The 25,451-nt window shown below is 51.1% G+C and overlaps 11 protein-coding genes across 11 annotated transcripts; 7 read left to right on the top strand and 4 right to left on the bottom strand.

Annotated features, from left to right (window-relative positions):
- Positions 1-24: 24 nt before the first annotated feature.
- N7511_009891 (ribosome biogenesis TSR3 family protein) lies at positions 25-1,261 on the top strand (the record flags this gene model as incomplete). Its single annotated transcript, XM_057132268.1, has 3 exons — positions 25-266; positions 325-461; positions 522-1,261. 3 exons carry the CDS (start codon positions 25-27, stop codon positions 1,259-1,261), a joined length of 1,119 nt encoding a protein of 372 aa, XP_056980256.1.
- Positions 1,262-2,730: 1,469 nt separating this feature from the next.
- Positions 2,731-4,092, top strand: N7511_009890 (phosphatidate phosphatase App1 family protein; the record flags this gene model as incomplete). Its single annotated transcript, XM_057132267.1, has 1 exon — positions 2,731-4,092. One exon carries the CDS (start codon positions 2,731-2,733, stop codon positions 4,090-4,092), a length of 1,362 nt encoding a protein of 453 aa, XP_056980255.1.
- A 370-nt stretch (positions 4,093-4,462) lies between these two features.
- N7511_009889 (uncharacterized protein) lies at positions 4,463-6,568 on the top strand (the record flags this gene model as incomplete). The annotated part of the gene is made up of 1 exon (XM_057132266.1): positions 4,463-6,568. The coding sequence occupies one exon, from the start codon at positions 4,463-4,465 to the stop codon at positions 6,566-6,568; it is 2,106 nt and encodes a 701-aa protein (XP_056980254.1).
- A 505-nt stretch (positions 6,569-7,073) lies between these two features.
- On the bottom strand, positions 7,074-8,345 carry N7511_009888 (GOLPH3/VPS74 family protein; the record flags this gene model as incomplete). The annotated part of the gene is made up of 4 exons (XM_057132265.1): positions 8,064-8,345; positions 7,732-7,978; positions 7,174-7,667; positions 7,074-7,124 (listed from the first exon to the last, which is right to left on the bottom strand). The coding sequence occupies exons 1-4, from the start codon at positions 8,334-8,336 to the stop codon at positions 7,074-7,076; spliced, it is 1,065 nt and encodes a 354-aa protein (XP_056980253.1). The 5' UTR covers positions 8,337-8,345.
- An 807-nt stretch (positions 8,346-9,152) lies between these two features.
- acpA (acyl carrier protein) lies at positions 9,153-9,958 on the bottom strand (the record flags this gene model as incomplete). The annotated part of the gene is made up of 6 exons (XM_057132264.1): positions 9,153-9,160; positions 9,215-9,253; positions 9,317-9,365; positions 9,458-9,538; positions 9,639-9,656; positions 9,746-9,958. 6 exons carry the CDS (start codon positions 9,956-9,958, stop codon positions 9,153-9,155), a joined length of 408 nt encoding a protein of 135 aa, XP_056980252.1.
- A 269-nt stretch (positions 9,959-10,227) lies between these two features.
- On the top strand, positions 10,228-11,113 carry N7511_009886 (NuoI/complex I 23 kDa subunit family protein; the record flags this gene model as incomplete). Its single annotated transcript, XM_057132263.1, has 3 exons — positions 10,228-10,511; positions 10,617-10,882; positions 10,946-11,113. Coding segments are annotated over 3 exons (681 nt in total), but the record flags the coding sequence as incomplete, so codon positions are not given.
- A 928-nt stretch (positions 11,114-12,041) lies between these two features.
- N7511_009885 (putative 60S ribosome biogenesis protein Rrp14) lies at positions 12,042-14,913 on the bottom strand (the record flags this gene model as incomplete). Its single annotated transcript, XM_057132262.1, has 7 exons — positions 12,042-13,550; positions 13,672-13,758; positions 13,809-13,847; positions 14,112-14,202; positions 14,235-14,327; positions 14,371-14,593; positions 14,691-14,913. The coding sequence occupies 7 exons, from the start codon at positions 14,911-14,913 to the stop codon at positions 12,042-12,044; spliced, it is 2,265 nt and encodes a 754-aa protein (XP_056980250.1).
- A 1,815-nt stretch (positions 14,914-16,728) lies between these two features.
- hel10 (putative high expression lethality protein Hel10) lies at positions 16,729-17,404 on the top strand (the record flags this gene model as incomplete). Its single annotated transcript, XM_057132261.1, has 2 exons — positions 16,729-17,045; positions 17,098-17,404. 2 exons carry the CDS (start codon positions 16,729-16,731, stop codon positions 17,402-17,404), a joined length of 624 nt encoding a protein of 207 aa, XP_056980249.1.
- Positions 17,405-17,870: 466 nt separating this feature from the next.
- N7511_009883 (mitochondrial 37S ribosomal protein uS2m) lies at positions 17,871-19,055 on the top strand (the record flags this gene model as incomplete). Its single annotated transcript, XM_057132260.1, has 3 exons — positions 17,871-17,901; positions 17,964-18,179; positions 18,244-19,055. 3 exons carry the CDS (start codon positions 17,871-17,873, stop codon positions 19,053-19,055), a joined length of 1,059 nt encoding a protein of 352 aa, XP_056980248.1.
- A 754-nt stretch (positions 19,056-19,809) lies between these two features.
- Positions 19,810-22,353, bottom strand: N7511_009882 (putative alpha-glucosidase; the record flags this gene model as incomplete). The annotated part of the gene is made up of 1 exon (XM_057132259.1): positions 19,810-22,353. One exon carries the CDS (start codon positions 22,351-22,353, stop codon positions 19,810-19,812), a length of 2,544 nt encoding a protein of 847 aa, XP_056980247.1.
- A 673-nt stretch (positions 22,354-23,026) lies between these two features.
- N7511_009881 (uncharacterized protein) lies at positions 23,027-25,265 on the top strand (the record flags this gene model as incomplete). The annotated part of the gene is made up of 12 exons (XM_057132258.1): positions 23,027-23,564; positions 23,619-23,716; positions 23,766-23,828; positions 23,880-23,932; positions 23,993-24,064; positions 24,117-24,230; positions 24,298-24,565; positions 24,624-24,645; positions 24,694-24,791; positions 24,855-24,919; positions 24,966-25,001; positions 25,055-25,265. 12 exons carry the CDS (start codon positions 23,027-23,029, stop codon positions 25,263-25,265), a joined length of 1,638 nt encoding a protein of 545 aa, XP_056980246.1.
- Between the last annotated feature and the right edge of the window lie 186 nt (positions 25,266-25,451).

Here is a 25,451-nt window from a genome sequence, read left to right as displayed (position 1 = left end):
TCGACTGTGATTCCTCAATTCACAATGGTCCGACACAAGAAAGACAACTTCGCGCGAGGAGGCAAGAAATTCAACCCCCGCCCTAAGCCGGTGCCCCGCGGCAATGAAGACACTGAGGGCGCCGTCTCATCGCGACCAGCCTACAAGGCCGCCTGCTGGGATATGGGACACTGCGACCCTAAGCGATGCTCCGGAAAGCGACTGATGAAGCTTGGATTGATGCGGGATCTTCATATTGGCCAGCGCCACCCCGGCGTGATTATCTCGTATGTTTCGCATCGCAGGTTTTTATCTTTGACTTATATACTAACGACCCTCGGCCAGTCCAAACGCAAAGCGGATTGTTTCTCCTGCAGACAAGGAGCTATTGGAGCAACACGGTGCTGCGGTGGTCGAATGCTCCTGGGTGCGCGTCCAGGAAGTGCCGTGGTCACGGATTGGTGGAAAGTGCGAAAGACTTCGTATGTGATATAGTGTGATAGTTACAGGGCTTTCTCGTGGCTAACAATACTGGCGCATAGTTCCCTACCTTATCGCTGCCAACACGGTCAACTACGGCAAGCCATGGCGTTTGAACTGTGTCGAGGCACTCGCCGCTTGCTTCGCCATTTGCGGTCGACTAGAGTGGGCTGAGGACCTCCTCAGGCATTTCAGCTACGGACAGGCTTTCTTGGATATCAACGAAGAGCTCCTGAAGCGCTACGCTGCTTGTGAAACCGAAGAAGATATCAAAAGCACAGAGACGGAATGGCTTGCCAAAATTGAACAGGAATACGAAGACAACCGTGCAGAGGGAGGCGACGATATCTGGACTGTTGGAAACACCAACCGGCTTCCGGCACGGAAAGCAAGCGACGATGACGATGACGACGAAGACGAAAGCGGAGAAGAGGAAAGTGAAAATGAAGGCACCGATGAGGAAGAGGAAGACAAAGACCCATTTGCGATTTCCGATGACTCGGAAGACGAAGAACAAATGGCAGAAATTCGTCGCAAGATTCTCAGCTCGAAGTCTTTCCAGAACCCAGATGCCGAGGAGAAACAGCAACCCGAGAAAATCGCTCGTCCTGAGCAGCTGTACGTTGACTCAGATGCTGAATCTGGCTCTGCGGGCAGCGAGGATGAAGCTTTTGATAACATCATCAATGCGACTACGGTCACAGACCGCACCGGCATCAAAGCGATTCAGCAGCGCAGAGGAAAAGAAACCGTCACCGGCTCGTTCTCCCGGACCGAGATTTCTGCACCCAAGAGATGGTGAGGGGACCTTTTTTACCAGCCTGGGTTCATCCATGTTGGTGGAAATTCTATGACCAGTCGCAGCCTTGAGAGCAAAGCATCCAAACACTCGAGGAAACACCTATACCTGATACGCTGGCTCGCATACGACTAGCAAGCCAGGCCATCTCCATGGCAGAAACTTTGTCTCGGAGAGTTGTGTCCGCGCAGATGTGATTCCCGTCAGATGGTTCCAGCATCTGCTACAAATTCCTACTCGCAAAAGCGCCAATTCCGTGATATCTGGGGTTAGCATCGTTGTGAACGTCCCAAAACAAAAATTTATGATTTATGTCTCTTATTTATTGTTTGCCAAATAGCATAAGGTGGTAGCGTAGGTTCCACAAAGCAAAATGACGTGCATGAGGAAACACTTTGTATCATATGCTTTGCCTCTAGCATCTGTTCTAGTGGTCCAGAGTTAGAGTTCCGGGGACATGAGTCTCCCATGCAAGGGATGCGACGACCATCTTTGTGCTCCAATCTATACAATATACCAACGCCATTCAAAAAAGATGAAAAGGTGTTAAAATTCGATATCTAACCCCTCATTTTCTATACAATACCCCAGAATGCTATGTGAATATCCCATCCTATAGATCACATGGTATCTCAACCTCATGTCCAAATCATGTGTGTTCCCCTCAGTGTAACTTGCTTGGCTGCTTGGCTTGAAGTCATGTTTCTTGCCCGTATCAATTTTACGACGTTGGCCCCCAAACCCTGACGATCATTTACGGGCTTGTAAGTTATCATGCGGGGGGCTACGGGCACGAGGCTGCGATGGGGGTTCATGTAGTATCGCACCGCGAACTGGAACATATGCAGGGTGTTGATGCATGTTTGTTTTGTGGGACTTCATGGACTGCATTTAATATATAATATAGGCGATGTGAAATCTACCCTGTTCGGTTCTAAGAGGCTAGTCACATAATCACCTGAATCTCTGTTAGTCTCAAAGTGGGCTTGTTTCCTGGCATTTTGAGGGCATGCATAGTACTTGACTTGGCTTGCTACTAGCTGCATCTAACAATAAAAATCAAGTAAGAACGTAGGACAGTAATTAAACAAATAAAGGAAGAAAAGAGACCCAGGGATGTCCAAGGCAGGCAGTGCTGGCCAACTCAGCCCTAGTTACTCCGGTGACTCGATCGCTTGATAAGTCACCAGTCGATTCAACGTCATGTTCACTGCCTCAATATTAGCAACTTCTCGCTTAGAGATCAGGAGACCTGGAGGCTCCCGGAGGCTCTGAGACTATAGATCAGGGTGGGGGCTATATGATCAGCATTCTCCCCTGATTCCTGACGCCCATCACTTCGCTCTAGCATGTGCTGCTTAACTTTGAGGGATAATCCTCGGGGTTCTTCTTCCATATTTTATTTTTACATATATAGGCTTGCATCCAACTATTAGCATCTACTTCTGCCATCCCCCACCAACAAATCCACCATGGCGCACGACCTAGAGCATTCGGGCGCCGACAGCCATGTTCATCACCACACCCACAACCACCACCACGAACATGAACATGAATATGAACATGAATATGAACATGAATATGAACATGAACATGACTCTCAACCCTCCTCAAGATCCTCACCAGACCGACCACCCCCAGAACGCCGCAGCTCAACAATAATAAACTACCTCACCTCCTTCCTAGGCTCCAAAAACCCACTATCCCAACCCGCAACACCATCCAAAAACACAGTCTGGCTCCTCGACAACACAGCCTACCAAGTAAAAACGTACAACAAACACAACGAACTCACCTCCCGCACCTGGGAAGCCGAAGTAGTAGCCTGCATATTCGAAAAAGGGCACCGAAAAGACGCCAGCAAGCTCATCGCCTCGATAGCCGACCACATCGGCCTAGACGGCGACATAGGCGGCACGCACGAAGCAGCCGTGCGCCGCCGAATCGAAGCGCGCGTCCAGCCCTTCCTCGACCAAGTCTCGCCCTCGCGAACAGTAACGCTCCACGTCCCCATCAGCCGCCGAGGCCAGCTCCACGAACTAAGCTCGTCCGACCGCAACGGGATCATCAGCCAGCGGGTCTGCATCGGGGATGTCGGGGGCGCGGACCACATCGACGACGGAACGGTCATCGAGCCGCGGCTGCACAGGTTCGAGGTCGAGGGCCGCGGCCGGACAGTCCAGGTCAGCATGGAGACGAGGTTTGCGCGCGCGCATGGCTGGCTTGTTATCAGCGATATTGACGATACGATTAAGCGCACGATGACGCTGGAGCCGACGGGCATTATTCGCTCGACGTTTGTCGACGAGGCGGAGGTTATTGCTGGTATGCCGGAGTTCTATCGCTGGGTGGAGGGCGTGTTGGGAGAGCCGGCTTGGTTCTATTTGTCTGCGTCGCCTTATAACTTATATCCGTTCCTGCGGGGATTCCTGCGTGAGTATTATCGTCCCGGGACGTTGATTTTGAGGGATTATTCTTGGATGGATGTTTCTGGGTTGATTCGGTCTTTTACGGAGAAGACGCAGGGGTATAAGGTTGATCGCATGGAGAAGATTCGGGGTTGGTTTCCGCGCAGGCGTGTGCTTTGTATTGGTGATTCGACGCAGAAGGATCCGGAGGCTTATGCAGAGATGTATGGGAGGTATCCGGGGTGGATTCGGGCGATTGCTATTCGGATGGTTACTGATGTGGCACATATGGGGGAGAAGAATGATCCTGAGAGGTTTGAGAAGGCTTTTGAGAATGTGCCTGATCATGTTTGGACTGTCTTTGAGGATCCGCGCGAGTTGTATGAGTTTGTGGATGGGCTGGAGGTGGAGGATCAGGACTTTTAATGTGGTTTTGCATTGGTTTAAAGGCGGTTCAATCAACAGTTAACTTCTGCAGTAATTCCAAATTGGCTATCGAATATCATGAAGCGACCTCGACTTAGCCCTAAGTCGGACAAAAGGCATACGAAACGTCACGCATTTCTTGTTACCACACAATCCAATCCAATTACACTAAGAGCATACTGTAAAGACAATATCATACGCCCTAATATCAATCGGAAGTATTAAACAGTGGCAACGCTGAGCTAAGCCCTACATACGTCAAGATTAGGAAATAGCCCTGAATCTATACAAAAAGGCAAATCCTCAACACCAAACCATCATCTCACCAATCCAACACAATCACCCCGATCCAAGCCAACCAGCCTCCAAAATGCACGAGCAAGCCAAAAACAGCACAAGCCTACACCCCGACATCCCAGCCGACCTAAACCCAGCCAAGCGCGCATCAACCGCAATCCCAAACGACAACCCAATAACACCCCTAACCATGCGAGCCCTATACTACACACCACAAGGAACAACCAAAGACCTCCCAGACAGCCACCAAGGCGACGGCAAATCATACGACTCCACCAAAACAACCATCCGCAAGCACGGATCCGGACTAGTCCTCGACACAAGCTTCCCAACACCACAACCCTCGCCACACCAATACCTCCTCAAGATCCAAACCGCGGCATTCTGCCACGACGAAATCAGACTCGCCTCGGCGCTGAATCCGCACAAGACTACGCCCCAGATCCCACTGCACAGTCTCTGCGGGACGGTGATCAGCACACCCGCCGAAGACGAAGAGCGGGATGAAGGTCCGCGGTTCCGGATTGGAGATGTGGTCTTTGGGTTGTTGAGTTACACCCGAGATGGGGGCGCTGCTGATTATGCTGTTGCGTGTGAGGCAGAGTTGGCGCTGAAACCGGGGAATATTACTGCTGCTGAGGCGGCGGCGTTGGCCTTGCCTGCGCTCACGGCTTGGCAGGCGCTTTTTCGCTATGCGGGGCTTGATCCGGATGTTCCTGGGGGTCTTGATGAGGACGGGGATGCCGGCGGGAATGGGACTGGGCGGTGGGTTTGGCATCAGTCGAGGCGGAATACTCTTGCTGGTGATCCTGTTTATGGGTTTGGCAAGTTTACTGGGCATGGGAGTGGGGTTAGGGGTGGCAATGCTGTTGGGGGGGATGGGAGGAATGAGTTTCATGGGAGTATTGTTGATGCTAATTCGGAACAGCGTGGGGGCAGGGGGAATGATTTGGCCAGTGGTGCGAGTGGGAGCACCGGTGGCAGTGGGATGGGAGGTGGTGAGAATGGGCGTTGGGTTTGGCAATGGAATCGTCGCGGGACGATTCTCGCTGGTAATGGGAGCAAGAATGACCCCATGCCGGTCATTCCTGGATCTGCCTCTGGCGCTGGTTCTGGTAGAATCGACAGCACTCAAACCCCGAATGCAGACATGCAACACCGCAACACGCTTCAGAACCTGGCAAGTAGCAATGCACGTCGTGGCAGTCTGTTCAGCTTAATCAATGGACACCGCGAGAGTCAGTCCAGCGCCAATCGGGATGGCAATGGCAATGAGCGCCGCAATACATTGCTAGGTCTGGTCAACAGCAACGGAAGCCGAAGCAGTCAGTCCAGAAACAGCATTGTAGGGAGTATCAGTGGCAGTATCAGCGGGAGCATCAACGCAGCCAAGAAGAATCGAGACCCATCCATCAGGATATTGGTCACAAATGCTCGAGACAACGAAGTCGGCCGCATCGCAGTGCAACTCCTACGAGCAGAGACACTATTCCCAGCCACAATGCGGCCCTGGATCTGCGTGACCTGCACCAAAGCCGAAGAGGGGATCATCACGCAAGAGTGGGATGTTGACGGTGTCATTGTGATTCCGCATCTGCCTCTTCCAGCCGAGTGCGATATCGGTGGCACATTCAAAAGCCAGCGCTGGCCGCCTGTTGATATCGTGCTGGATTGCACTGGCGGCGAAGTATTCCGACAGGCGCATGCTCCCCGTGTCATCAAGAACTACGGGGCTGTGATGACGGTTGTTGAAGCCCGGTCTGCAGATCAGCCGCTGTATCGGGCTGAGCGGGATGTCCTTGGGCACCGAAAGAGAGGGATCAAGACGCGGTTTGTTCCTCCTAATCCAGATGGGGAGGCTATGGCACGGATCGTGGATTTGGTGGAGGACAATCTTGTTCGAGGGAAGGAGGATACAGTTGTTGATCTTGAGAGAGCAATTGATCTTTTAGCTGGGAAGGCTGCTGGGACTGCTGGGAGCCGGAAGGGGAAGATGATGGTTGTTAGGCTTCATGCCGGTTCGTCTGGAAAGAAAACTCGAGAGACGCCTGGGGAGACTCCTGTAGGGCAGTCCCCTTCTGTACGAAGTCCAGTTGGACGAACGTTCTCAGTACGGACCTCTTCTGGAAAAGTGCCCGCGGCAAAGACTCCCTCTGGACAGATTCCTGCGGATTTTTAGAATATTTGTGTTCAATCTTTGGGTTTGATTTGTGTTTTGGTATATTGAGATATCGAGAGCAACTGAGAATATAAAAAGGCAAGGTGAAAGTAATGATTCTGGAGAAACGCGTCAAATCAAGCTGGGGCTGTGCATCAAACTGGAACGCCGAACGGGCTCGTTGCGGGCTACTTACTCGACGAGACCTGTAGAGAATCGTTGTAAAGCTGTTCCACAGTGAGCCATGAACGAAAGGTTCGATCGAGCAAGAGAGCAAACTCAAGAAAAGAAAAGAATAAAACAGGAGAAGAAGTAGACCAAAATTGGTGAGATGTCCCATCCAAGGATGAATTTTGACTCGAAAGGTTCTTTGAAAACGACGCTCTGCCCAACTTCCAACCCATAGGATGACAAACTACATGAATATAAAAGAAACCGAATCCCTGGGCAGACTGCGAAACTCAGCTGGGACGGTAGAAGAAAGCCGCGAAAAGACAGTGTATTAGGGACCACGCAGTACATCCGGTTAAAGTAAAGAATCAAGTCTGGTAAATACGCTCAGGCATGCAGCGACAATCTGGTATTTGTTAGTATATTGTGTAGCCATCGAAGAAGGGATATCTTACCTCCAACTGAAGTTCTCTATCCTTGTTCCGGTTGATTTCGTCGTTAACAGCTTGAGCCAGGTTGGCTCCAATCGCCTGGGAGCCACCGGTCCTCCGGCCGAATGGCCATTGCGAGTACTCGGCCAGCAGCTCATCCACCTGCGCGAATGCTCTCTCGCGAGCCTCGTGGCTCATGGTCACTAGGGCATTTTCGAGCACATTGGCAGCGTATGCGGCACAGACCATCGAAATTGAGCGAAGGTAGCGGTATTCAGCGTCCTCGGGGAGCCATGGGCTGGGGGGAATAATCACGGTGCGGTTGCTGCAAATGTTGCGCACCCGTCTGTGGAGTTCGTCTTTCGCGCCACCATCGGCGACGGGATGTGTGGCCATATCGAAAAGGAGGAAGTTTCGCTTTTCGGTTCGGAGGATACCCTTGTCCACAAGACCCTTCGCCAGTCGTTCGCGGACTTGCTTCAATTGATATCCGATCTTCATCAAGTTCCAGGTTTCGCCTAATCGTAAACGCGCATGTCAGCAGATAGCTCGTATCATTTCTCCAGAGTCGAGATATCATACCACTCAGCAGGTCAATCCAGGAGTTTACGCTCATCTTCTCGCTCGACTTCATCATCTTCAGCGTCTCGTCCAGCAAGACCTCCCCAGTCAATGTATCGTCGATGACCTCGATGACGCGGTCGGCCAGGGGGAAGCGTCGTCGCGAGGAATCCTTTTGCATGCTTATACGGCCACGGAGCGCGAGTTCGATCACGATGCACCCTCGCAGGGCGTAGGAGATGTTTTCGTTCCAAAAGGACAAATAGCCCTGTTGCAGCGTGGGCGCGAGGTCAGTATTTGCATACCACGATCGGGCAGACAGGGGTCCTGTCGACTTCACAGTCATCACTCACCTGCTTATCCTTCAGTCCGAGCAGTAGCACATCCTCCATCAGGGTCAGTTTTGGCTGCTTGCCCCGTTCCTCGTTTTCGCTGATGTCGCGGGGATCGAACGCGATCTTGTGGCCATTCTCTGCGCTGGTGAAAGATGTCTCCGGTCCACGGTTGTCCATTGCAGAGCCGTTTCTGGAGATCGGGGATGACACTCGGCTGTCATCTTGTTCGTCTGCGCCAGCGACTCGACCGGCGCCTCGTCTGCGAGTCAAGCCCCCGGCTGTTGAGGCCATGAGGATATCGAGATCGGGTGAGGAAAAGGTGAAGGTGTGGTGGTTAAAGGCCGATCTGTTTGGTGGGGAGCATTGATGGAGTGAGGTGTTAGAGGGACCGTGTCGAGAGTGTCCAAAGTGGGACTCGGTGTCAGGGGAAACCAGGGACCGACTGGGTCAAATCGAGTTGAAGAGTTGCAGCAATCAATGTCTTTGGACAGTTGAGAGAGGATGGAAGTTTGGCGAGGTCTTCGAATGCAGTCTACCACGGCAGCACTTGACCTTCCCGTGACAAAGAACACTTGACTTGTTTGAGCCGTTTGAGACTATTTTAACTATGGGATGGAGATGTCTATGAATTTGGATTGCATTGTCTTCCCAAAGACTGATTTTCAGTCAATTGAGACTGCTGTTCTCCCTTCTCTTTTCTCTCTTCCTTTCCCTCTCACATTCTCTTGACTTTTTCCGGCTATTCTACTTTTCTGCCCATCTCAGACTGGCCACCACACATGCATCCAGCTCAACCCCAGACACTCCACATGAGATCTGATAAAGCTGGAGATTTGAAGCGGAAACTAGCTCCATTTACAAAACTGATGTCGACGGATAGATTTCGCCAATATAACTCAGCCATCTGTCACACAATGCGTTGCAAAATTGCATAAATTGCATTCAAATGATATACACGATATGAAGGACAAAAAAAAGCCAGCATGGGTTCAGCATACATGGTAGCATCTCAATGAGTCGCTGGGTTCAATGTTCAGCGACTCCCGATGCCATCCCGATTCTTTTTCTATCCGAAACCTTCCAATTCTCCGACGTTCAATTAAGTATTTAGTGAGCTGGGATAAAGTTAGCAGATGTCACGCAAATAGAGGACAGTAGATATAACATACCATCGGGCTGAGCAAGGATGTACTCAACAGCCTTCTCAACTGTGCGCGGCATTCATGTCAGCTGTCATTATCCACCAATATCACACATCAAATCCAACTTACCGCTGTGGATCTGATCGGCCTCCTTGTCGGGGATCTCAATGCTGAACTCCTGTGGAATTTGTTAGATATCCATCGCACAATATGGCCAATATGGCCATGGGGGAGGGGGTTTGGCTTTCCCGAGGAAAACCGGGCGCGTACCTCCTCAATGGCCATGACGACCTCAACGGTATCCAAGCTGTCCAGACCGAGGTCGTTGGAGAAGTGGGAAGCGCCGTTAATCTGCAAGTCGTAGAGAATTAGTTACTGATGGTGTCGTGGTGGCCCCTCCCTAGCATATAGCTACGGAAAGGTCACAGCAACATCTGTTGGATTCACTAACCTTGCTGGAGTCGGAAACCTAATAGTGAAACAGATTCAGTCAGCGATATCCTTTCTCCCAATCATTCAATGGATGACGAAAATCCCCGGCAAAACAATATGACGCACCTTGTCGAAGTTCTTGAGCAGGTTGACTATCCGGCCCTCGGCCTCGGTCTTGGAGAGACCAGCAGGGGCAGAGTAGAGACGAGCGCCCTGGAAGAGGGAAGGAGTGAATTGAGGAACAGCGATGGGGGAGCTGCGAATCTGGAAGGGAGCCGGGGTCTTGACGGCACGGGGGGCGGAGGCCCGGAGCGAGCGAACAATGGCGGAGCGGAACATGGTGGAAATATTCGGAGAAGCGCGAAGGCTAAAGATCTAAAATCAAGAAGACAGAGACGTGTGGGGGGAGGGGAGAAAGTTGATGGGAGGGAAGAAGCAGAAGAAGACGAGATGAGGAAGGTCGCGCTCCAGCAAAATCCTGCGGGCCAATCAGCACCCAACAGAAAGGAATGACCTAAGCCCGAAACCTGCAAACTACCACAACCTCACCTTTGGCTCCCCTTCCCCCCCTCAAGTAACCTCCAATTGCTTCGACTCTCCCTCCCAGATCCATCCCTCTCCGCTCCAATAATGGCCACCCGTTCGGTCGCGAGGCTCGTCGCCTACCGCCGGCCGACCCCCTTCGGCTTGCTGGGCTCAACCGCAAACTTCTCTTCCTCGGCGTCCCGCGCAGCCACCCCAGCTGGTCCCCCCAGGCCGGTTTCCGCCTGCCCGCTCCCAAGCGCTGGGACCAGGATACCGAGTCCTCCCTGGACAAGGCCAGCAAATACTTCCTCATGGCTGAGATCTTCCGCGGCATGTACGTGGTGCTGGAGCAGTTTTTCAGACCACCGTAAGTCCCACACTCAACCTGGATACGGATCGCAATACGCGCGATCAATCCAATTCCTGGAGAAGCTTAAGTTCAGCTCCAATTAATTGTTCTTTCTTTGTGCAGTTACACTATCTTCTACCCGTTCGAGAAGGGTCCCATCTCTCCCCGTTTCCGTGGTGAACACGCCCTCCGTCGCTATCCCACCGGTGAGGAGCGCTGCATTGCTTGCAAGCTCTGTGAGGCTATTTGCCCCGCTCAGGCTATCACCATCGAGGCTGAGGAGCGTGAGGATGGAAGCCGTCGGACGACCCGTTACGATATTGATATGACCAAGTGCATTTACTGCGGCTACTGCCAGGAGAGTTGCCCTGTGGATGCCATCGTTGAGAGTGAGTCAAAATCCAAGAGGGACTTTTCAATTGGCCCAAGTAACTAATTTAATCTCCCTTTAGCCTCCAACGCTGAGTACGCCACCGAGACCCGCGAGGAGTTGCTCTACAACAAGGAGAAGCTCCTCTCCAACGGTGACAAGTGGGAGCCTGAGATTGCCGCTGCTGCCCGTGCAGATGCTCCCTACCGATAATTCAATCGCCCCGATTTTCACCTGATTGGCATGTCGACCATCGTCCCGTTTGCGCATATTTCCTTGGAGAGTGGAATTGTGCGGACGGAAGATATGCCACTCGCAATACCCTTTGAAGAAGTACGAGTTTCCGTGCATCGAAAATAAGAAGGAACTGTAATGTTCTCTCTTTTTCTGAACCCCATCCCATCACACTGTACATAAATGCCCTCGATCTGTGTTCTCATCTTGTACTAGTCAACTTCTTCCCCCGGGAATCTTGACTCCTTTTGTCTCTTTATTTCCTATGTTTTGGAATCCAGCAGGTTACTTTGATCTGGTTGAGATCGTATTTCCAATATAAATCTGGTCAATCCCGTTTCATTATCTGATCTTCACATGGCGGAACAAATCTCCGGAACCACCATGTCTATAGATATGTATCTACTCTCTCTCTCTCTCTCTCTCCCCCCTTACCATTCAGATATAAACCAGACTGGATAGTTTGAACATTATATGTGTTTTTGATACTCTATAACATGCCAACAAATACCAAGGAACAACTTCAGCCAAATGGAAGGAAATGATATTTGTATTCACAGATATAAATCAAATCGCTACCGATGCTGTCATGCATAGACATAAAAGATTTGACGAATCCAAGCCGTCACACAAAACGTGAAAACACCAGGCACCTTGATCTCCGGACGGATATTTCCCAGTTCAAAGTCTCAAAACACTTTTTTTTTGTAGCTCGTCGAGGGGGTGGGTCTATGTGCGTCCAGAGTGGAATGCTGACATCCCAGACAGAACGGCCCGGGTAGAGGATGGGAAAAAGGGTATGCAAGAAGAGAGAGAAGGGGGGGCAGGGAAATAATGAAATAAGAAAAAAGAAATGGAAGAAGTTGACCGAAGATACGAAGCCAGATGTAAAGTGAATGACATCAAGGCTTAGATCTCAGCGGAGTGACCTCGAGTTCTCGAACTTATTTCTTCTTGCCGCCGCCGCCGCCAGACTTAGCCTTGAAGCTGCCGCCTTCAAAGCCAGGACGAGCAGCCTTCTTCTTGCCACCACTGCTGGGCTTCTTCTTGTTGCCCTTGTTGCCCTTCTCGTCTCGGCGCTTGCGAAGGTTCTCATCGCGCTTGGTCTGGCGGTGTTCCTTGGAGCGGGCGACGGTGTCGATGCGGTCCCTCCACTCACGCTCGGACTTCTTCTTTGCGGTCTCCTTGCGCTTGAGGGCCTTCTTCAAGAGAGAGGTGTCGTCGCGGACACGCTCACCATTGGCACGCTTCTTGGCGTTCAGCCAGGTGTCCTTCTCCTCAATGTCGGCACGCTTGGTAGGGTCCAACTCTGCGAGACGGGCGCTCTTGGCCTCGGCGGCCTTCAGCTGGGCAGCTGGGTCGCGGGCACCGTGGGTCTTGGGCTTGTCACGCACATCAGAGCCGGTAGCGTCTGTGGCCTGGCCGTCTGTGAAGATCATACGACCGAAGGAGAAGTTGTTGCTGGAGGAGCCGACGGATTCGGCTGGGGATCGGGGAGAGGCCAGAAGGGATCCGGAGCCACCGGGGGAGAAGCGGCGAGCCATGGCTTCGTCGGACTTCAGCTGTTCCTCATCTCTGGCTTTCTGGCGCAATTCCTTCTTGTGGGCTTTTCTTTGCTCGGCTTTTTGCCGACGGGCTTCGATGAGCTCTTGGCGGTTGCGGGCAGGCTTGCCGTTGAGTCCATCTGCATGACGCTTGGCCCGAAGCTCGTCAAGACGCTTTTGTAGGCGCTGCTTCAGTTCTTCGGGTGTGTGCTTGAGGGGTTTGGGCTCTGAGGATTTGGCTTCGGTGGAGGCGGAGGGAGGAACGATGGAGGAGATAGAAGAGCTGCCAGATTGGGGATTTGAGGCATTGGGAGAGTGAGTGGTGGACGAGGCTGAGGAGTTTTCGGGCTGATCGTTGAATTCGAGAGAGAAACCTTCCTCAACAACGCCATCTTCCTCTTCGTTGTCATCGTCGTCCTCATCGTCGGATGCTTCGGCTTTCTTGGGGGCATCACCCTTGGGCTTTGATGCTTTAGGCTTTGGTGCAGATTTTTCCGAATCCTCGGTTGTAGTAGTCGCCTGCTTCTTGTTCTGTTGAACCTTCTCCTTGCGGGCAGCATCCTTGGCCTTCTTCTTCTCCTTCTGTTCGGCCTTCTTTGCTGCCTTCTTCTCTGCGTTTTGCTTTTTGCGGGCCTCGGCCTCAGCTGCCTTAGCAGCGTCCTTCTCGCCGTTCTCGACCGACTTCTGTTTCTTGGGCTTGGCGTTTCCGCGGTTCAGTCCCTCCTTAGGGTTCTCGGTGCCCATCTCTCCATCCGAGGAGTCGGACTGGACGGTGCCATCCTCGCGCTTGCGTTTGCGTGCGTTCTCGTCCATCACGTCTTTGGCAGTCTTGGCGGCTTCAGGGTCAAGCTTTGCTCGCTTCGCTTCACGGGCTTGTTCTTTGGTCTGCTTCTTGCGTTGCCATTGATCCTGTGAGAGAGGATGGTCAGACAGAGTCTTCACGGGACGGGTAGTGGCAATGATGGGCAGAAAATAAGACTCTTTTTCAAGAGCAAACAGCAGAGAAGTCTGACAGAGCGGGTCAACATACACTTGTGTTCTCTTCACCGTAGTAATATTTGGCGGGGATTAAGGACAGTAAACCGTCAAATGCCTGGGCATGGCTGCGGAGCCGATCCTGGAAGACAGTCAGCGCACAATCCTGGAGTGAAGTCCAAGATCACAAACCTCAATATCATCCATGATCCCGTAGACTGAAATTGCAATCTGGAGGGGGAAGCTGGTCAAGCGCAACGAAAAATTTGGGGTGAGGAAATCTTGGCGCTACAATTGTCTCCGCTCGGCTTCACCGCCTGAGAATTTTGCTAGTGGCCCGTGCGGTCTACTTTGAATGCGAAGTTGTTTTTTTGGTTATGCTTCATATGCTTTTGTTCCATTTGCTCCCTGATGCAATTTGCTCATGCTATATCCAATGATCTGCCAGTCCCAATGCTAATCCAAACAAACTACGTTAGGTCAAGATTGCTCCACCAGACGACCGGAATCCAATCCGGGACAACCTTCGCTCTTTATCTGCGTCACATTGCCATAGGGCCAAGGATCTGTCCAAATGATATCGAAGCTGAGATGGGTCAGTGCTGGACAAAATAAAACATATAGGCTACTCCTAGCCCATATCCAAGATGACTCAAAGCAGAGAAGAGATCCAAGACGCTTCGGAGATAACCACTATCAACTCCGACGCATCTGGAACCAACTGACAAGAGCGCAGAGAGAAGAAACCACTCACCGATCATCTGGATACTCTACAGGCTTATAAGCCCCAAGCGCCTCCTCAATCCCACCCATATTCGTGTGTCGCCAGGCAATCAGAATATTGCCAGGTCCATCATAGGACCTGATTGTCTTAGCAACACATTCCACCTGCTTGCGCTTGCAGTGTGTATCAACCGTAAGCCCGAGATCAGTGGCGAGGGGAAGAACTGTCAGAAATGCACGGCGGTGCGCGCCATCTATTCATCGCAAGTCAGCCAGCCACGTTGAAAGGCACCGTGCAGCGCCTCGGTACTTGATACTGCAGTGTATCCACGAAAAGTATTGAAAACTTACCATCTCTGACATGAGGTGCCATAATATGTCCAATATCATATCCCGATTCCTTCCCGAAAACACTGCGCAGACATTGCGCCCGCTTGATCCCATCCAAGGTGAGACCATGGTCATCCTTGTTCTTGGGCTTCTCGCCATGTCGAATGATATAAACAGTTGGCTTCTGGGCCGACACAATTCCAGGGAGGAGACATAGAGCCAGGAGAAGCAACGGCAGCAACATCTTTGCTTGTCGACCTACAAAGGCAGACTCGATCGTTGTATACAAGCGGAACAAATGATTCAAGAGGTTCAATGAAAGAAGTGCGAAAATAATAAGTTCAAGACAAAAGTAAAGTTTTACAAGCTAATGCCCGTGTTGATCGGAGCGGCCCACAGCTCTAGTCTTTATAGGGCAAATCACATAAGAAACGAAACAGAAAAATGGGGGTCCCATTATGGAACTTATCACCGAGGAAAGGATGGGAAACACAGGTTAAAAAAAGAGGGATGGTGGATCAGCAGAGTCCATTTCCAATGATCATCCTGTAAGAGAGCGCCAGGGCTCAATGCGGTATAAGGAGTTTAAGAGCTGGACGAACTATTAGAGTATTCGGCTGATGTGCCCCGATTAGATTTCTTGATTGGCTAGAAGTTGTTCTGCATGTCCACTGCACTCTGTTGATCATCTGGTTTTTGGCTAGGGTTTTTGGATATGAGTATGATCGTTGGGGATGGTGTAAGTGGTATATATACATTTGGTACGTGGGTGGCCAGCATCTATCAAAGTATTGCGGTGTATAGACCGGAGAATTAGTGAATGAGTCAACCGCAACCCCAACTGCTAAGACATGATCATCAGCCCAAAAATTATATATTAACGTTGCTATAACCAGGTCATATGAGGACCTTGAGGAAGGAGCAACCTGCCATAAAAGCGAATCCTAGTTTAGAATTTCAAGTCATGAGTCGCGCTTAAGCACCCGAAGTGGTTGAATGCAAAGATCAACAAGTGGCCAGGGTCAGAAGATAGGGCTGAAAGAAGAGGTCTTTGTTCACAAGGTCGGGTGAGGATCTTCACTCTTTATCACAGTCACAACATGGCTTTGATCGCATGCTCATCCTCGGAGGGGCTGGTCAATGATATGCTGTGCTGGACTCGACTAAAGTCAAACCCCTACATCTGATCTCCAATAGTTTTGGGTTTTCCGATCAATCTTCATGTGAAGGGAACCTAGTAACTTCTCACACCGATTTCAATACTGAATTTGGAAGAAATGATCGGATCGGAGAGGTGTGGAGTGCCGGAGAAACAATGTTGGGATCCTACGGCCTTGGCTTCGGGTTTGGCGTTGGGCATACGCGGTCTACCAGATTGCTAATTCTAGTCATCGTCAGATATTTTCCCAGAGTTTTCATGTCCCTGTGACATCCTGTCCGGTCATCAGAGTCTATACAGTATGGTATAACTTAACCCGGACGTCATTCTTCGGCTGACTCATGCTTCATGTACGAATGTAATACCAGATTGGGTATTCTCTGTATTCTCCTAGGGGCTCGGACAGACCGGATGTATGAGGGGCTGAATATTACTAGGCAACCGAGTAAGACGAAACGAATACGATACGCCGAGAATAGTGCGGAGAAAGAAAGTCTCGCGTATGGAGTTCTAGAAGAGTCGTGGAAGCCGATACATCCGTGTAATCTGATCTATTTAGGGCCACGTACGTAGACTCTACAGGCCTAAGGTCAAGCATAGCCACAGATGAAGACAGAATCAGCTTGCGTTGCGTGTGGCTGTGCCTGCAAGAATGACAAGTTTGGTTAGTAACTTACAGTGTAAAGGCACTAATGATGTGCGCAAGGCTGAGAGAATCAACTGCGCCTCCTGTAATATTTCGTTAGCCCCTGTGGGGTTACATGTATCAGCCCTGTGGCTACTGAAGTCACTTCCTATAAATGGTTGCCCCTCCTCCATCGTAACTTTACTTTATTCATCTCACCTTCCAACTTCCACTTTCCTCCCACTTTTAAAGTCTTTACATCCTCTTTTTACACAATGTCCGGCTACGATCAGTACAACCAGGGTGGCTACGGCCAGCAGCAAGGTTACGGCCAACAGCAGGGTTACGGCCAACAGCAAGGCTACCCCCCTCAGCAGGGTTACGGCCAGCAGGGCTACGGCCAGCAGCAGGGTTACCCTCAGCAGGGCTATGGTCAGCAGCAGGGTGGCTCTGGTGACTACTACGGCCAGCAGCAACAGCACCAACAGCAGGGCTACGGTCAGCAGCAGGGTGGCGCCTCCGACTACTACGGTGGCCAGCAGCAGGGTGAGCACCAGTACGGCCAGCAGCAGCATGACCAGTACCGCCAGGGGTATGTTGTATTCTCACCCTTCTCATTCTGAACTTGCACTAACAGGCAACAGTGGTTACGACCAGCAGCAGCAGGGTGCCCCCGGTGAAGCTCAAGAGGGCGAGCGTGGTCTCGCCGGTGCCCTCGCCGGAGGTGCCGCCGGTGGCTTCGCCGGCCACAAGGCCAACCACGGATTCCTTGGAACAATCGGTGGTGCCATCATCGGTTCCATTGCCGAAGACGCTGTCAAGAAGCACCGCGCGAACAGCCACTCTCCCAACAACCAGGGTCCTCCCCAAGGCCCTTACGGTGGTCCTCCTTCCCACAACGGTAGCTCCAACTCCATGATGGACCAGCTCGGTGGCTTCTTCAAGAAGTAGAGTGTTTTAGACTCATCGCTTTCCTTGACGACACGCTCTTGATGAATTTCCTTATATCTGCTCTTTTTTTGTTCTCCTTTTGCAATGGGGCTGGCATGCATCTTTTCGCCTGATTGCTTTGATATTGATAGGGGTTTCTTGCTTCGCCCAAGAGGGGCTTTTGTATCATGAACCAACTGCATTGAAACCGGGATTCACCTTTGTGTGATCTTATGAATCATAATTTCCAGAATTGCAACATGATAAACTTAAAACTTCAAATATTCCAAATAACGTTTAATCCAGTAGAAATCAGCATCCAAAGTAACCAGATCTGTAAAGTCGTGAACACTCAGGCGGAGAAATCCAAACAAACCCCAAGTGGAATAGTCGACAGCCTGAGGCACCAACCGCCAAGCCCGACAAAAGTTCGAGCGGCAGACCTCAACCTTCCTACCAGACCCATCTACAATTTAGCAATCCCAAAATGATTGTACGGAAGTTCGGTATGCGGCAGAGTGAGTGTGATTCAATTGCAACCAATTCATCCAACCAACCCAGCTAACAGCGCAATTCCCAGGCCGCCAGTTCCTGGCCTTGAGCCGACGAGCCCCGATCTCAGCTCGGTTCAACTCGACAGCCCCAACTACACCAGTGGTACCCGTTATGCCAGCCCAGGAGCCAGAGCCAGTCATTGAGACAGAACCCGTTCCCCGGGTGGAAAACCCCCTGGTTGAGATGATGAGCGCGCAATCACAGGCGACAACACTCACGCAGCAGCGAGACGAATCACAAAGTAAGCCCGGTCTTTCCCAAAGACCCATCAAACACAATCCTAACCAACGCCTTTTCCCCCCCAGGAACCAAATTCCACAAACTCGGATCCTCCGTGAAATCCTCCTACGACCCCGAAAACATCCTCCGCAACCCTCCCAAGCCCTCCCAGGTAACCCTCGAAATGCTCCTCGCAGCAGGAACACACCTGGGCCACTCGACCTCGCGCTGGAACCCGCAGAACTCGCGCTACATCTTCGGTATCCGCGAAGGCGTGCACATAATCTCCCTCGACGTGACAGCAGCGCACCTCCGCCGCGCCGCGAAAGTAGTAGAAGAAGTCGCCGCGCGCGGCGGACTCATCCTCTTTGCCGGCACCCGCAAGGGCCAAAAGCGGGCCGTGGTGAAAGCCGCCGAGCTGGCGAAAAGTTATCACATTTTCGAGCGGTGGATTCCGGGCAGCTTGACGAACGGCGAGCAGATCCTTGGCCACTGCGAGACGCGTGTGGTGAATGCGCTGGATGAGGAGCTTCTGGGATTCAAGGCTGATCTGGCGGATCGGCCTAGTCTTAAGCCAGATCTTGTTGTTTGCTTGAATCCGTTGGAGAATGTTGTCTTGCTCCATGAGTGTGGTCTGAACAATGTTCCTACTATTGGTGTTGTGGATACGGATGCTGATCCTACTCGGGTCACTTATCCCATTCCGTCGAACGACGATAGTCTGCGGGCTGTTTCTTTGATTGCGGGAGTTCTGGGGCGTGCTGGTGAGGCTGGTCAGGCGAGACGCTTGAAGATGGCTCGTGAGGGTCAGACTACCTATAAGCCTATTTCGGCTGCTGAGTTGCGTCTTGATCCGTTTACTGGCATGCCGCTTGGTTTTGAGGCTCAGAAGAAGTAGGGGTTTGGCTTGGCTTAGTGCTGGTTACATCTCTTCTGCATTTTTCCCCTTTAGTTTCCGGTCGATTGCTTGCGTCGGAACTCTCTGTATTGTATAGATGATTCCAGGTCTTGTTGGTGTTGATTACATATGTATTAACAAGTTCTTTTTGGTTGTTTCATTTGGATCATTTAGCCCGAAATATCTTTACTTATTTCCGTATGTCTAGGAGGTTGATGTGTGTTCGAGTAGCTACTTCATAGACTTTGTCTGTTAGACATTCGTATTTGAAATGTATGGAGAACAGGGGACAAGCCCAAGCCTGGATTTGACCGGGAATGCAATGTGTCGACAATAAGTAGATGTGAGTTAGCACGTCCTCTGACAATATACAGTACAGTAAGAAAAGCTATGCTAACAGCCGGTTCAATAAGCTGTGCATATAACTCAACTGCCGTTGGGTTTGATATCAAATGAGGCATCTAGAATTACGAAAGACGTCGAAACAACTTTTGTCACTAACTAGGCCTCCAGCAGAAACGTCCCAGGATTCTTATGGTTATAGTTATCAGATTGTGAGACATAAGGCTCCTATTAGATATTTGAAAGACTTGAAGTCTCTTCTTAGAGTGCCAAGTAAGTCATTTAAAGTCATATAAATTCATCTATTCACAAATGAACAATCTATAAACGTCCACATCCCATGCACAATGCGAGTCTATATCCAAAGGCCATTCCAGCCAAATCTCACAATGCAACACAAACCCCCCTCAAATCAAGCCTTGAGGGTATAAACAACACGACCACGAGAATCAGTGCCCTTAAGGACAATCTCATCACCAGTACTGGAAACAACACGACGCTGGTCACCATTCAGCAGAATAATGTCCAGCTCCTTCCAAGCAGGAACGAAGCCAGAGTTCTCATCCCGCTCGAACTTAACCAGGACCTTTTCCTCGGTAGAACTGTAGCTAACAGTGTAACTAGATGTCTTCGGCTTGACTGAGATACCATCATCCTCATACCAAGTCTTCGAGAAGACGTTAGCGTGCGAGGTTCCCTTAGGCGGGAAGATCTCAACACCGCGGTAATCGTCGATTTCATCGACAGCCATTGAAGCAGCGGTATCGTCGCCAGGAACGCGCGTGTGGACGTTCTTTCCGACGGGGATGGCGCCACCAATGCGGGCGATGAGTGGGATGCTGCTTTGCCATTCGGATGAGATCTCGGCCCATTGACCGGAGGCGATGTACTGATATGGAGCATTCATGTTCACGTAGCCGTAGTCGAAGGCAGTGCCGGACTTGCGGGGCAGGTAGACATTGGCGGTGTTCACGCCGGCAGTGTATACGCCGCCGACGATCATGCTGTCGCCGAACCAGAACTGGGACTCGCCCGATTTGATCTCCTTGGTCCAGACTTCTGGGTCGGACTCGTAGCCCCAGCCCGTCCAGCGCTGGGGTGGTGCGGCGAACATGTGGCTCTCGAGTCCGAGGGAGTAGATGTAGGGTAGCATCTCGTAGCGACGCTTGATGGTGTCTCGGACTTGGGGGGTGATCTCGGGATACATGAAGGGCTCGATGACGTCTCCGACAGAGGAATCCTTGGGCGAGGTCTTGAAGCAGTTGATGGCGAAGCGGGGTGCGTGGCAGCCCAGTTGAATCCAACGGAGGAGGAGTTCGGGGGAGGGCTGGGGGCCTTCGAATCCACCGATGTCGTGGCCCTCGCATTGCAGCAGAGACATGCCTGCGTTCAGAGACAGGGCATTGGCTCCTTTCATGTTCTCCCAGCTGGTGACATTGTCACCACTCCAGGAGCTGGCAGCGTACCGGTTTGTACCAGCTGTCGAACTGCGGGTCAGAACGAAGGGGCGGTATTTCGGTTCCATGTCGAGGAGGGCATCATGTGAGGACTTGCCCATCAGCTCGGTGTGAAGGGCACGACCCCAGAGACCGACAGAGTTCTTTACGTTCTTTGCGGCGGCGTCGGCAACGGATGGCTCGTTGAGAGACATGGTCCAGTCGTCATCGGGCAGGGTATATTCATTGTTGTCATTCCACATGCCATCGATTCCAACCTTCTTCAGGCTCTGCACGCCATCATACCAGAATTTGAAGGCTTCCTTGGAGGTGAAATCAATATGAGCACCGTTGCCGCCAGTAGCACCGCCAGCGCTCCATAGACGCATGTAACCGGCCTCCTTGTCCGAGTCTTTGAAGAAACCACCAGCCTCAACGAGCCTCTGGAAATCAGGGTGAGACTCTAGCAGGAAAGGCTTGATGTTGGTCAGGAGACGGATACCATATTGATGCATCTTGTTGATCCAGTCCTCGGGATCAGGGAAACGACGTCGGTTCCAAGTGAAGACATTCCGAACCTTAGGCTCGGTCTCCGCAATAGAGTACCCGGAACTCATTTGATGAGCCGAGCAAGGGATGCCGTGCTGCTTCAGCTTCTCGGCAAACTCAAGAAGAGCTAAGTGGGCACGGGGCTCATCCAGCATGGTGTACTTGTAGCCACCAGAGATGTATCCATACGCCCAGCGGGGCACGAGAATTGGGAAGCCGACTAACTCGGCATAGGATCGGACAACATCTGGGATAGACTTGCCGACAATGTAGTATTGCTCAAGACCACCATAGTCCTGGCGGTACACCTTGAAATGACCCCAGAGACCATCGATCTCGGCACCAACGGACCACAGACCTCGACCGTGAGTGGTGGAAAATATGGCTACACAACCCTCAGCCGAGGCCTTGATCAGAAGGGGAATGTGCTTGTATAAAGGGTCGGTCTTGTAGACATCGTACCCGAAGCAGTCGGTGGCGGAGAGCTGGAAGCTACGACCGCTCAGGTCCATAGGTGCTGCCTTCTCGCCCAGACCGACGTGGAGACATTCCCGGTCATGGATAGAGTAGTTGGCCACTCCATCAGAATCTGCGACATAAGATCGCAGAGGCAGGTCACTGTGTAGAGACTTCTCGGAGCCGGTCCACGAAAGTTTGACCACGGGGGTGTGCTCCCACTCTACCTTGGCGGTGACACCAGCGACATCCATAGTCTTGGAGGTGGCATCCTCTTTGGTAAAGACGTTGATACCGTCAAGGTCGGTTTGGGGCTTGGTGACACTGGGATAAGGAGGAATAGGGTGCTCCGCCGAGGCAAAGGTAGCACGGAAGAGGTTGGGGCGAACGGCCTCGAAGGTGAAGTCGAAAGGAGTCTTGCTCTTAGTGCTGCTACGAACTTGAACAGAAGCTTCAGAGTTCGTAGCCTGAGGCACTTGCTGGTAGCCCCGCGGACAGACTTCTTTTTGAGGCATAATGAAGATGTGATTGATTCCAAGAATCTGAATAGACCAGAATATGGCCCGACATGGTGCCGTATTTGAATGCCACCTTCTGATCCCCTCCAATATTCGTGCCCCGCGCTGGTGCCATTGATGATGCAGGACGTGGGGTATACAGACGGAGATCGGTGTTGAGCCCCGACGTTGAGTATCCGCGTCGAATACCCCGTGATCCCCACAATCTCCCCAGATCCGCCAAGACAATCTCGGTTTTGTTCACCGAAAGCCGATGTGCTTCCTGGCTTCGTCAAACTTTGCTTCTTTCTCCCCCCTCAGAAGCCTCGAATCCAGTCAATTGATTGGTCTGCAGGCTGAGCGGGCCAAGTGTGTGCTGCCGTGTCTCCCATGACCTGACGTGGCCAGCCTAGACTCAAGACACACTAGAGGCACTAGACAGAACTGGGCGCAGCAAACGGAAACTATGCTACGAGCTAGGAGAAGAGTTCGAATGCCCGTGGTATGATCTTCGGGTTTGATAGTGTTTCGTCCGGGGTATGTAAAATACATCTTTTCCCCACGGGGTATTGGGCAAATCGTGCTATATCCAGCCCTAATTCCTGGCTTCCCCCGTCCTCCCGAGAAACCACCTTTTCCCCCGTTGCTCATCTACATACCATTATTTCACAGCCTCTGTGAGTGATCAATCATGTCACAGGAGGCACACATTCTCCAGCCAAAAGGCCAGCAAGAAGAGTTTGTGGAAACCATTGAATTCTCCCAACCATCTGCAGCCCCTCACACCGACAATGACCAAAAGAATCAGATCCAAGGAGACCAGGCTCTTCAACTCATCCAAGAAGCAGGCCACTCAACTATTCTTACTCCTGAGAACAACGCCAAAGTCCTTCGAAAGATCGATCTGCGTCTGCTCCCCATTCTGCTGGGAATCTACTTTCTCCAGCAACTTGACAAGTCAACAATCTCCTATGCCTCGATCTTCGGCATCGTCGAAAAGGCCCATCTCCATGGCCACCAGTACTCCTGGCTAGGAGCCTCGATTTATCTGGCCCAGTTGGTGTTCCAGCCCCTTGTCGCCTACTTGTTGGTCAAGGTACCTCTGGGCAAGTTCCTGGCCGTGTCATGTCTTCTTTGGGGTATTGCTCTATCTTGCATGACGGCAGCAACCAACTTCGGAGAACTGCTTGCTTGTCGAATCTTTCTTGGTATCTTTGAGGCTGGTATTGGTGAGTTTTGGTTTGATTACCCGATGTTAACTTAGCTAACGAGGATACAATCAGCCCCTGCTTTTATTGCAGTGACTCAGATGTGGTACCGGCGCCGTGAGCAGCCTGTGAGATTGAGCTCTTGGTATGCCATGAACGGAGTTGTGAATATGGTGAGTTCCTATCGTCTAGTATCTTTTAGCATTCATTAACATGGCATAGTTTGGAAGTTTGATTGCGTACGGACTCGGACACATCCACTCCCCGATCTTTGCATCCTACCAGGTAAGTCATCTACAGATTGTTACTCCCATGCCTGAATCTAACAACGCTTAGATCATTTTCCTTTTCTTTGGTCTGGTTACCGTTGCGTTCTCAGCTGTCATTCTGTGAGATGAATATTTTCCTGTCATGTCCGTGAAGATTATACTGACGCGTTTTTACGATAGTGTGTTCATGCCTGACTCCCCCGTCTCGGCCAAATTCCTCCGCGAAGAAGATAAGCTTCTTGCGATTGAAAGGTACCTGCTTCGACATCAAAGCTGAAAATTCCAGCTGCTTACGGGGGTATAGACAACGGATGAATCAACAGGGCGTGGAGAGTCAAGAATGGAAATGGGACCACGCAAAGGAAGCATTCCTGGACCCCAAGTCCTGGTTCTGGTTCGCGCTGATGTTCTCAATCTCGTAAGCCACTCTAACCATAGTCTTTTGGATTAGATGAATGAGCTTGACTAACAACTTCTCATTTCAGTGTTCCAAGTGGCGGTATCACTACCTTCGGTCCATTGATTATCAAATCCTTCGGTCTAAGCGAATATGACACGATGCTGTTCAACATTCCGTTTGGAGCCGTTCAGCTTGTCGCCACGATGGGAGGTGCATGGCTTGCGACTGTTTGGAAGATGAAGGGCCCTGTGCTGGCATTGCTCTGTCTTCCTCCTATCGCTGGATGTGTCATGCTCTTGCAAATCACGCATGATGCTGCCCACAAGGGACCTTTGCTTGCAGGATACTATATTGTAAGTGGTGAATAACATATCTGAAACTATGAGCAGAATGCTGACGAATATGCGCTAGATTTCTGTGTACCCTGCTATTAGTGAGTGTTTGCTTGATGCCACCGAAAAGCAAGACTAACCGTGATTAGCTCCATTGATCTACTCATGGTCCGCCGGAAACACTGCCGGAGAAACCAAGAAGAAGGTTACCACCGGTATTCTCTACGTTGGACAGTGCGCTGGTAATGTGAGAGACCCGAAACACTCAGCTGGTACCTTTATCTCAATTGCTAATTTTTTTCGACCATAGGTCCTCGGTCCTAACCTCTATACCACAACTGAGGCACCACTTTATCGCCGCGGCCTTCTATCCAAGTATGTTCACCAAGACTCAATCTAACTTTTACTAACAATCCCCTAGCCTTGCACTTTTCTGTGTATTGATACTGCTGACTGGGTGAGTCCGCTAAGCTAAATGGTAATTTACTTCTCTCTAACCTGTTTTTCCAGTGCAAACATGGCATATCTCCATTTCCTAAATAAGAAACACGAACAGAGACGTGTGGCTGTTGGAAAGAGCGCCAAGATCGTTGATCAGTCAATGCAAGCCGTTCAAGCTGCATCAGACGACAAAGAAGACCTTCCTACTCAACAAACAGTAGACAATGCCTGGAAGGACCTAACTGATTGGCAGAATGAAGACTTCGTCTATGTATTCTAGGATCTGTCGGATATTGTTTATGTTTCGTTTGTGTTATCGGGAGGATTTCAGCACCATTTTCTAGTTAACATGCATTGTTCATTACCGTAAATGAGAACCTGTGCCCATTTTCCTCCCAAGTCACTGAAGTTGAGAGAGTAGAGTTCAAGTGCCGGCGAATTGAAGTGGTAAATTGAATAGCCGGTT

The sequence above is a fragment of the Penicillium nucicola genome (assembly GCF_028828085.1).
Source record: "Penicillium nucicola strain IBT 29836 chromosome Unknown utg000010l, whole genome shotgun sequence".
Lineage (NCBI taxonomy): Eukaryota > Fungi > Ascomycota > Eurotiomycetes > Eurotiales > Aspergillaceae > Penicillium > Penicillium nucicola.
Note: the sequence above shows the minus strand (reverse complement) of the source record. Positions and strands in the feature narration are given on the sequence as shown.